The sequence below is a fragment of the Vombatus ursinus genome, unplaced genomic scaffold, assembly GCF_900497805.2.
Source record: "Vombatus ursinus unplaced genomic scaffold, bare-nosed wombat genome assembly UNPS02006779.1, whole genome shotgun sequence".
Classification (NCBI taxonomy): Eukaryota; Metazoa; Chordata; class Mammalia; order Diprotodontia; family Vombatidae; genus Vombatus; species Vombatus ursinus.
In genome coordinates this window covers 21425971-21437851 of record NW_020946557.1, presented here as the reverse complement: position 1 = coordinate 21437851, position 11881 = coordinate 21425971, and the positions used below count along the sequence as shown (strand labels likewise).

The 11881-nt window shown below is 35.6% G+C and overlaps 1 protein-coding gene across 2 annotated transcripts in view; it reads right to left on the bottom strand.

Annotated features, from left to right (window-relative positions):
* The window catches only part of LAMA2 (laminin subunit alpha 2), a 793905-nt gene that overhangs the window by 471948 nt on the left and 310076 nt on the right, over positions 1–11881 (bottom strand). For both annotated transcript variants that reach the window (XM_027848591.1, XM_027848592.1), the window contains exons 5-6: positions 4163–4342; positions 559–648 (exon numbers count right to left, since the gene is read on the bottom strand). In XM_027848591.1, the coding sequence (XP_027704392.1) occupies positions 559–648; positions 4163–4342 (270 nt within the window). The remainder of the gene's footprint in view (positions 1–558; positions 649–4162; positions 4343–11881) is intronic.

The following is an 11881-nucleotide window of genomic DNA, read 5'->3' as shown; positions in this document are numbered from 1 at the left end:
TCTTTTCTGGATTATTAAATTGGCATTCAAATGAAATCTTTACCCCAAATTACCAATATGTTCCAATATGACTCAAGGAAGCTTCCCTTGGTTATTCAGCATCTCACCTTCCTCCCCATGCTGCACTCTCGGTATCCCATCCCATGACTGTTATTTATTTACTAGATAACCATCAAGTTACCAACTTTTTCCATTTGTTTGCTTAAGAACAATCTTGATTAATATTGTAAAAGAAGTGGACAGGCTGATTGATGGGAGGCATTCTCTGAAGTTAAATCATGTAGCATGCTGTCATAGCTAGAGAGTTTTCAAAACAAATGGACTAGTTTGAAGCCTTTTGGGGAAAAAATAATCTGTTTGCTGATACTGTGGTGGCAGACTTCAAAGTCCATCATTCTGACTGCTAGCATTATTTCACCCTGGCACTGCTTTCAGTTACACCATCTAAGTGGGGACCTGACATCAATTCACAGACTACACTGTCAGTAAAGTATTCTCATGCAACATTTTACAGTTTCAGGACTGCATTTTGCCAAATGGTCCTATAAATATACGTACATTTGTTGATGGATCAAGTGGACAAGCCCTGGCATGACCATAGCAGATGCACATTCCTCCAACGGAAATATCCTTGACTGAATAGTAATACTGCACAAAGGAAAACAAGAAATTTAGTTACAAGGGACTGCAAGCTATAAGAAACAAAAGTAAACACTTTTCTTCAAAAATTTTACTTTTTTTCCTCTACTAAATTAGAAACAGGTAGGTGTTTTTTCCAGGACACAGAAAGGCCCCTATGACAGAAAAAAAATGATTCTTCTATGTACAATACAGCCTAAAGAAAGATTACACATATTTCACCTAAAGTGAACACTAGAAAGTATTGAATCCACATGGCAGCAGGTGCAATTGGCAACGGTTATTATTTAAAGACCATGGTCAAATGGAAGCTCTCTATTTTACTGGTCAGAAAAGTAATCTGGATCAGGGCTTCTTAAACTTTTCCCACTGAAGTGAGCCCTTCATTGCTCCTTGAACTGTGGGTCACAACTTCACATCACAGTTTACCTGGGTGGAAAGACATCAGCGCTAAATTAGCCAAGTCAGATTACTTGCTAGCGGTAATACCTTGAATTCAGAAGCTGGTGCTAGGTAGTGAAGATGCCTTTGCAACAGTACATGGGGACAAAATATTTATGGAATTGAAAAAAAAGTTAAGTTCTTTGAAGAAAGAAATTTCTCCCTTTAATCTTTGTATACCAAGTACCACTTTTCCTAGCACATAATATTCTTAATAAATGTTTATCAAATTGAAATACTTGTCTACTTCATTTATATTTAATAGTGTTTTGATTTTTGGGATGGATTTTAAATTTTTTAAAAGTTTTATTGATATATTTTGATTTTACAATAACAGGCATTTACAGATTACTTTTACTTTGTAAGAGGTCTCTTGTAACAAAGCGAAACAGAGTAAAATCAATAATACAGTGATCTCATCTGAAAATGCATTCCACATTCCACATCTGTAGTACCTTACCTCTCTACTCAAAAAACAAACTATTTTCTCTCCCTTTCACTCCCTACCCCACTGAAAAAGTCCTCAATGTTATTCATGTTTATAATATCAATGTTACCATAAAATTGTTTTTTTCTGGTTCTCTTTTGATTTTTTTTTTAAATCTCTTTTAGGCCTTAGTGGGTCTAAGTCAAAAGCAGACTACTTTCTTGTGCTTCCCATTTGAACGGAACTCACCAAGTGAGCTACCATCAACGGTGAGTCCTTTCTCTAATCATAGTGAAAGTTTTGTTCTGAATACCACAGACAGTGAACAAGATTTGTTTCTCTCAGTAGGTTAGAGGGAAAAACTAAAAGGAAGATTTCTTGTTTTCTTTTCTTATCTTTAATTATTGGTGCTATTATGCTCCTGTTTGAAGTTAACTACAGGCTACGCTCATAGCTATCTTATAGTCTTCCAGAATTCTAATTTATTAGCAAGAAAATTATTTTTGGCAATCAAAAATGTAATCATGTAAAAGATGCATTGAACCAAATGTGTTGTCTCATACATACTAGACAGGGAATAACTATTTAATGAATTGAAATGAATCATAGCTTACATTTCCATGGTCCTCTTCACTCTTCAAAGCATTTCCAAAAATACCCTTATCATTGGACATACATAAAACTTAGACTAGTGGGGTATATCAGGAGTTTTCCATACCTATAAAAGTCAATGACCATCCAAGGCTCCAGCATTAACTAGGTTGGTATGGGCATTATGTGTGTGCATGTGTGCGTGTGCGTGTGTGTGTGTGTGTGTGTGTGTGTATGTAGTTTAGAAAGGCTATATCTCAATATCTGTGATAGACTTTATGAGATGACAAACCAATTTTACATAGGCAGAGATCTCTGTAAAATGCTTCATCTTTGAGACATGAAGAGGAACTGAAACTCAGTACCCTTTGCTGGGCATTTACATTTACACATACTTATACATGCATACATACATATATAAATTTGTGTTATGTATACACACATATATGTCTAGGTATATGTATGTGTGTGTGTATATTTATATATATATGAACGCACAGGAATGTAAGAGACACTGAATGAAATTTACTTAAAAGCTTTTTGTATTTTCTTTTCTGTTTTCGATGCTGTCCTAAAGAAGAGATATGCATGGCTCCGCTGAGGATAGGGAGGAAGAGCTGCAATTGATTTTCATTGATTTTTTTTCCAGAAAATATTTAGTTTTATTTTAATATTATCCAGTATTCCTCAGTGTTTGCTTTTTAAAAAATTCCCAAATTAGAATGAGAAATGATTTCTCTCAAACAAACAATCCATAGTATCATCATGAAGTAACGATTCCTTTCTACTTGAAAGGACATTGTAAAACAAATTCACTGCCACGCTAAAAAGTCATATGAATTCAGTTAGGGCTCCAACTTGAAATAGTCTAACAGCTGAAAATATGTGCAATAATCTGTGGAGACCATTAACCAAATTTATTTCAAAGTATTTAGGAAAGTGAAAGATATGTTACTTACATAGATTTAGCTTCGAATTCTAGCTTTCTTGCCAGGGATTTTGTGACCCTGGGCAACCTCTTAATCTCTCTATTTCTCAGTTGCCCCATTTAAATTCAGTTCAGCAATAAGTTTCTACTATACATAAAATACTATATTGGACTCTGCCATTATAAAGACAAAAATAGGAAAACATCCTTAAAATGAGGAGATTCAATTAGATGGTCTCTTAGAACCTGCCCAGCTCTAAATCTTATGGACTTTTCTTGGAAAGCATTTATTCCATTCAATCCAATTCAATGAGAGAAGAGCAAAGATCATGGGGAAACATAAGGACAGTTAAAATGGGGTCCTAGTGACTCCTAACCATTCTACATTCTGGTCTTGTAACTTGGAAACTTGTCCAGGCTTCTCTGTGGAGCTAGTCTGACCTTGGGCTGTATCATTCCATGTCTATCTTTTTGTCCCAGGAATCTTACAGGGTTTTTCCATGCTAGAAAGCTGAAGAAGCAAATAATTTCTTTAACATTGGTTTCCCACCCATAATCCCTAGGGTCTTTCCTATATAACATATTTAGTAGCCACTGTTTCCCATTGAAATATATGTAACTCTGTTACCAGTGCAGATGTGATCAATAGTGCATTGTGTGTTTTTCTTTTCAGCTGAAACTTCACATTTGAAAACTGCAATTGAGCTTCTTGGTAATAAAATATCTGCTGTGTCGATATTGTGTAAGGAAGGTTAAATGAACCAGTGAACAGCATAGGGGTGGGCAGGAGGGATGAAACACAATAACAGACTGACAGCCGCTGCCTGCTGCTCATTTGTTTCCTAATCCTGAAAATGTTCACCCCTGGAAGGCCACACGTTGGTTGGCTTCTTGGGCTTCAAGAATGGTTGGGAAGCTAATGTAAAAATTCGTCTCTCTTATATTTCTTGGGAAGAAAAGGAAAACAGCTTATGAAGGAAGTGAGTTATGTACCATTGGCTACCTGACATCCAACAACAGCTCTTTGTACACATATGGTGAAAGGGACAGTATAAAGAGGCAGGAAAGGAAGGAAAGTCATTCATCATGCCCAAGCTGTTAAGCAAGGAACCGATGACATTTGTACCATAACTTACTCTTCTTGTAACAATGGGGTCGATTTCCCTGGGGTCTTTGTGGGCAAACATCATCAAATCTGCATTCAGGGTCCGGATCCTCTGAAATCTCAGGCGAATATAGCGTGCTGAGGTGAATTCGAGAAGTTCTGGGGAAGGGTCATCAGCGCTAGGCCTTCCATTGATCAGAGATATGTGGATCTAAATAGTATAGAAAATATAAAATTGAATAGTTTGTATGCATATGTAAAGGGATGCCAATAATGATGACTAAGGTACACAGTTCGAAATATCTATACAAAAGATATTCTAAAAGTGCAGTTTAAAATTATTTAATTTTTTTTTGGGTGAGGCAATCAGAGTTAAGTGACTTGCCCAGGGTCATACAGCTAGTAAGTGTCAAGTGTCTGAGGCCGGATTTGAACTCAGGTCCTTCTGATTCCAGGGCCAGTGTATTTAAATTTTTAAAGCTTAAAACAGCACTAAGACTTTTTTGACACCCTGTATACATACATACACACATAGGTATAGATATTAATAAATGCTTGTCTCTCTCCATATATAGAAAGATAGTTATAGATATCTCTATCTATAGATAGAATATCAGAGGCCATTAATCCAACCTCTTCATTTTATATGTGAGTATGTGTGTGTATATACATATATATATATATATATGTTCTATGTCCATATTATCCATTAGGATATAAGATATCTATCTCTCTAGAAGAGAGATAGGTATCTATACCTCCATCTAAATATCTATCAGCATTTATTAATCTCTTACTGTAAAAGGCACTGTACTGAGTCTTGGTAATTTAAAGAAAAAGTAAAAACACTCCTTGACCTCAAGGAGCTTACATTCTAGTGAATATATATATATATATGTTAATATAGAAAACATATACACATATTTAACATGAGGAAGTTGTACTAGATAGCCTCTGGTGTTCCTTCCAGTTCTAAATCTATGATCTTAGCATCCTCCATACATATGCACATTTATGAATAATGTTAAGTGGTCTGGTTACAAAACTACTTAACTTAGAGTTGACATACCATACATAGGTTTATAATAAAAGTGGCAGAAAAGGGAAACAACTCATGGAATACTAATAGTTAAAATACAAAAAAAGCTGGATGAGAAATAAATTTCTGAATTATACTGAATGTTGTTGATTGAAAATACAAGAATACATACATTCACTGAGATTCTCATTTTTTTCTAACCTGAGGTAGACATTATTTTACTTTTGCTTTTTCTATGACTCCAACACCCCCCCAAAAAAAACACAGTCAAATTATACTTAGAACCTCAGCTTTAGACAGAGCCTTCTCTTCCACAAGTTCAAAACTATTTTTACAAAAATATTAAACATGATTTGTCTATTAAAATATTACTCCTTTTTCTAACCACATATCTGTGAGAGACTGTATCTTTTATAAACTTCAACCAAAACAATATATCATAACAAATTGAATGCAGTAGCAGATATGAGAATCTAGCTGTCTTGAATTAAGCTAGCCATTAAAGAGATTAGCAAAAATATGTAAAGCAATGCTTTTCTACTTTTTTGTTTTGAAAAATAGTTATTTTTCATGAAATATATGCTAATACATACTATATTTATTATTTTTAAATGAATATGTATTTTTAAATGATGTTTTAATATTTAATATGGTAATATTGATAACTCTAACACACATAACAAAGCTATTTGGGGTCTTCAATACTTTTTAAGAGTGCAAAGAGATCCTAAAACCACAAAGTTTGAGAACTGCTGCTCTAGAACATTGTACCCTATCAATCTGTGGGACTTTTTGATATACTCTGAACCACCACACAGTTCTCTGAACAAATGACCTCCAAAGAATGCACTCTCTTCCTGTTGCTTCACTTAAATATTTCCCTTTGTGTGTTTGCAGAGCAGGCAGGAGGGAATAGAACAAAGCCTATAAGCCTGAAATTGTCAGGGAAGGTAGGCACATTCATAATTAGGGATTCCAGTATCCAGGGGGTGGAGCAGTGGGGTGAGATTATAAAAGTATGATGTTCAAAGGAGTTGGTGCTTGGGGTCGAGAAGACCAAAAGCCAGGTACTGAATTTAATGGGTACTGCGTTTATGGAGGAGGAGAGAGATTGCCCTTGAGCTCCACAGATGACAACAAAGATTTAGAAAGAATCAAGTGAACTCTAAAGGAGAAGTGGTGGTTGCTGGGTAATATTGACAGAAGATGGTCTGTAAATGGAAATGGAGGACAAGGAGTCCTCCTCTAGGTGGTATAAGGGAAGGATAAGGCAGTTTGGGACAAACATAACTCAACTAGGCTGTCTTCTAATTGGTTTCACTGCCTCCAGTCATCTTTCTCCAATCCATTCTCCCCATATAGCTACTAAAGTTATGGTCCTGAAACACAGACCTGACCATGTTACATTCCTGATCAATAAACTCCAGGGACTCCTTATTACCATTAAGATCAAATAAAAACTCCTGTGTTTGGCATTGTACATCCTTTACAACTTGCCTTCAACCTACCTTTACAGATTTATCAGACATCACTCCACTCTAGCCTCTACAGGCTATTCCTCACACAGGACATTCTGCTTTCTATATCTGTGCCCTTCCATAGGTGGTTCCTCATAACTAAAATGTACTTTCTTTCCCTTACTTCTCAGAATCCTTACTTTCCTTCAAAGCTCAGCTCAAACTCCACCTCATAGAGGAGGCCTTATCTGATTCCATTGCTTTTCCTTCACCTCTAAATTCCCGCAGATTTACTATGCATAAGTTTCATATATACTTAATTATGTGTTGTATAACTCGATAGCATGTAAGCTTCTTGAAGGAAGTGGGTGTTTCATCTTTGTATCACATTGCCAGATATAGTAACTGGCACATAGTAGGTGCTTAATAAATGCTTATTGGTTGATAAATCATTCTCTTTCTGAAAGTAAATGTACCCATAATATATTTAAGTGCGGTTTTGAATACTTAGCAGCTCTCTTACTTAAGCTATCTACTCCTACAGGGATTTTGTGGGTAGTGCAAAATGAGAATTTAGTCTTTTAGGTCTATAAAACCCATTGAGAAATATAATGCAAAATACATAAAAGCATGAAACATTATGGTCCTGAGATAAATACCACTTAATTGTAAAGATAGCTTTAAAAAAATCACAAAAAACAAGACATATAGCGACAAAGGAACTACTAAGGAAGACCACAGCAACCACAATTTCTAGTTTTCTCATCAATTTTCAGAAATAGTCTATGATTTGATTTACTATTCTAGCTATGTGTAGAAAATGAATATCAACTCAAGAGGACAAGCATGGATGAACTAGGAAGAAGTGCTTCAGCGATATGCTGAGCATGATTTGAAGTCTTGATTTAACATTGCTACTGAAGGCTAGGAAAGATGAGCAGCACACAGACCCCACCAGCATGAAGCTTTCAGAGCTGAGTGGATAATTTGGAATCAAAATACCATGATGACTATAAGGCTAAGAGACAAGACTTCAAGGGGCGACAGGTCCTGAAGGCAGTAAATGTAGCTACAACTACCCAAAGGACAGACTGTGTAACTAACATGGAAGAGAATATTGGTGACACATTGGAATTTTCATCAGCATCTGAGTGTCAATGATAAAGCATGATATTAACGACATTTTTTGACAGGAAAGGCAATAATATGTATTTTTCTTTTCCTAATATGCTGCATTAAAAATTCCAAGAGATGATTTTACATATTTACTGCTAATAAACTACTTCGTTCATCGGAGAAATATAGAGAGCTCTGAGACCAACTAATAATTCTGATGTCTTGTAGAATTACCACTAAATACTTTATGATAAGAAGTGAAAGATCTTAGCTAATTGAAACTTCATTAAACATTAAGTCCAAGAAGTGTGTATCCCGAAGTCACTTTTACTCACAATGATAGAAAACAAACTTTATATAAAATACACTTACATGTGGGCATGTGTGTGCATATAATTTATCTATGTGTGTATGTACATACATGTACACTTTTTAAAAAAAATTCTGGGCCTGTAATTTCATTGACATAGGGGTTCTGCAATTTATTGTCTTAGAGAGATGAATGGCGTATCATCTAAAAAGTTAAGTAACTTTCCCAGGATCACACAACCAGGATGTTTCTTCCTGTCATCAAGGCCAGCTCTAACCATTATACCATAGTGCTTTACTTTCCAAAATCCTGTAAGTTACGAAATTTGTGGAGTGTGGGGTAGCCCTTGGCAGGAACTTTTACCATATACTTGAACATATGCTTATATGACCCTACTCAATCTCTGGTTTGGCTCGCTCATTCAAACTTGGTCTCATATCAGTAGGTCTAATTTCCTAGAAATTGTCTTTATATTAATGCCACAGATCATTTCCTGTCCCAAACTCTCTGAATTTCATCAAAGAGTTATGTTTCTTTATATATGCTTATTAGTAGGTTATGAGAAAACAAAGATTTTTTTTCTATTCCTTTTAGGTATCAAAATGTTTGTCTACAAGAGGGATAAATAACATGTTACATCCTTTGACAATTAATATAAATATTTTCCTTCAGATTAAAAATACTTTTTCTGTCCTTTTAATTATGAAATTACTTCCCTAAAAAAGGAGAAATACCATGCACAAAACTTTCCATTAGTATAGGGAAAATTTAGCTATATAAATAATTTACCTTTTACTTTTAGTCTTGGAGTTGAAGTTACTCTAAGGCATTTCCAAAATGCCATAAGAAATATTTATGCCATTAGCACAAATAATTGTTGTCTTCATTTTAAAAAAGGTGGATGTACAATAAATATAAACAGGACTCAGAATAGGACTATAGATTTGGAGCTGGAACGGACCTACGACAGTCACCTAGGCTGACCCTCTAATTTTACAGACAGGGAAATGGAGGCCCAGAGAGCTTAATAGCTTGTACTTCTGCACACAGATCATGTTTTTCTTTGAAATATGGCAAAATAGGCATAAAGCAATGTAATTCTAATTCTATTGAGTGATTTAGTAGAAACTTTCAGATATCTTGTAGGGTGGCAAGACCTGGATTCAAACTATGTCCTTTAATTTCAAATCCTCACTTTTTTCACTATAGATGCTCCCTCTAGATGATCTCTTCAGTCTAATAGATGCACCATTGCACATCACTCACAACCCTTTGAATCTGTTTTTCTCTATTCCCTCTTCCCTTTATCTTTCCTTACCTATTTTTCTCCCCTGCTCTTATTGTTTTCAGTTTCTTTCTTCCCTGTATATGTCTTAGTCTTTTCTATATCATACACATACATTGCTTAGCCCTATTTATGGCACCTAGAGTCAAAAATATTTTCAAAGAAATCTTATATCTTCCCTGTGAGGAATATGAAAAGTGTGGTTATCCTTTTTTCTTTCCAGATGGAGAAGTCTAAAGGCTGTAACTCTCATAGCTTTTTTATAGAATCTATTTTTAAAAAAACAATTCTTGAGACATCCTATCCTAGTAAATAGACAATGGCCTTCAAGCGTGGAAGTTTTTATTATTGTTCAATCTTTTTTTAGTCACATCTGACTCTTCATGACACCATTTGGGGTTTTCTTGGCAGAGATACTACAGTGGTTTTCCATTTCTTTCTCTAACTCATTTTTACAGATGAGGGAGCTGAGACAAACAGGGTTAAGTGACTTGCCCAGAGTCACATAGCTAAAAAGTGTCTGAGGCTGAATTTTTGAACTCAGGTCTGACTCCAGGCCCAGCCTTCTATTCATTGCACTACCTAGCTGGCGTACTGTAGAAGACCTGAGTTCAAATCCAGCTTCTGACATCTACTGATATGACTTAATCTTTCCATGCCACCAGGCAGCTAAGACTAAAACTTGCATTAATAGAGGGAGTTTCCGCACAGGGAGCTCTCTAAGCTTGATAAGGGCACAAATCTCATTCCCTCCCACCCCTCCAAAAAAAAAACGATCAGTCTAAAAATAAAGTTGATCTTTGTGTTATAGCTAAACTAGATTCAAGTGTGGAATTTAACAATGTACTAGTCTAAAAGAACAATTTGTACCAACAATTATTTAGGCAACTAATTAGTTCTGACAACAATTCAATCTCGATTTAATTTAATTACTACTCATTGGAGATATACCTTGACTTCATCAATAGAATACCATTTAAAAGATGAAAGAAAAGTTTCCTATGCCCCAGTTGGAACTTTCTGAGGAGAGGCATTAGCTTGTCTGGTGTGCTACTATGATGAAATACACTTGTACTGTACGTGGAATCAGTGAGCTCTGCATTTAAACAATCAGACTCTTTTCTTTTTAAATGGTGCACATGTTCTCATTTAAGTTAATAAACCATATGATAGCTACTTAAAGGATTCAGCAAAAGAACATTTTTCCTCCTCACAGCTTTGGTATTTGAAGGGAGTCAGGCTGCCAAGCAATCTTCTGAGTGTAGTTAGTCCCAAGCTGTTTCTGGGATATAAAACCACCCAGCTGTTTGGCCATGTTGTTCGCAGAATTTTTTTTTCCTTTTTTTTTTTTTTTTTTAAGTGCTCACTTTCCTTTAAAATAAATTGCCATATTGGATAGGTTATTTTCATTGGCACAAAGCTGTGTAATTCTGATGCCATTGGGTGATTTAGTAGACTTCCTGATTTCCTGTGGGGTGACACCTGGAGGGTGTCTGTCTTCATGAAAGATGAAAAGTTTCAATTCCTAATTCTATCGCTGTCCTGCTGTGAGGCCCTGGGAAAGCTCTGGTGGCCCAGTATCTTCCTTCTCCACTCCCACTTACAAACATATTGGTGGGTGTGTGTTCATGCTGTTACAGGAAACTGTGTTCCAACCACACAATTTGGTCTATGTTTATCCATTTTTTAAAGATTAAAACAAATTTCTCCCTGCTTAAAAAAATCCTCAGCATACAAATAAAGTGAAACATATGAGCCCAATTCCTTCCATGCCCAAATCAGTGAAATGGAAAAAAGTTAGGCACAAAAAAGACTTTAAACTGTACCCTCCCACACAATGTGGCTTTTGTTAGTGTAGACAACTTAAATAAATCAGGCTGCCTCCGATCTTAAAATGGTTCTTAGGAGGAGACTTTGTAGATACAGAAGGCAGACTTCTGTGCCTCCATATATCTTTGAGAAAGCAAGCTTATAAATAGCTGATGCCACAAATAACCAGATTTTGGATGGCACAGTGCTGTCTAGTGTACTATTTTCTTCCTTCCACAGGTCATCTGAAGACCTAGTGCTATGCAAGCCTGGAAGAATGACTAAGGAGGTTTAGGAATCATTTGCAAATGTATTGACATTAGCCAACTAAGATAACCAATCAATCAATTAACAAGTATTTCTTAAGCACTACCAGAAAAGGTCAAGCATTGTGCTGAACTCTGCAGATAAAAAGAAAAAGCACACACAGACCATTCCCTCAAGGTGTGGAAAAGGCCACATTACTATGATATTAATAAGGAAATTGATCAAACATTGTATTTATTCAACAATAGAAGTTGTGGAATGTACATCTTGCTCTTTTGAACAGTTTTCCAACAAAAGGTTGAACACTCTGGCTATTTACAGATAAGTAAACTAGCTGGTCATTATTAGATCACAAATAGGCTTGATAGGGGATTGGGTAAATGTTAATGTGGGTGTGGTAGTATAATATCTAATGGTTACAGTTGTTAGAAAATTGTTACAGAAAATATACTGAGTACTTGCTTAAT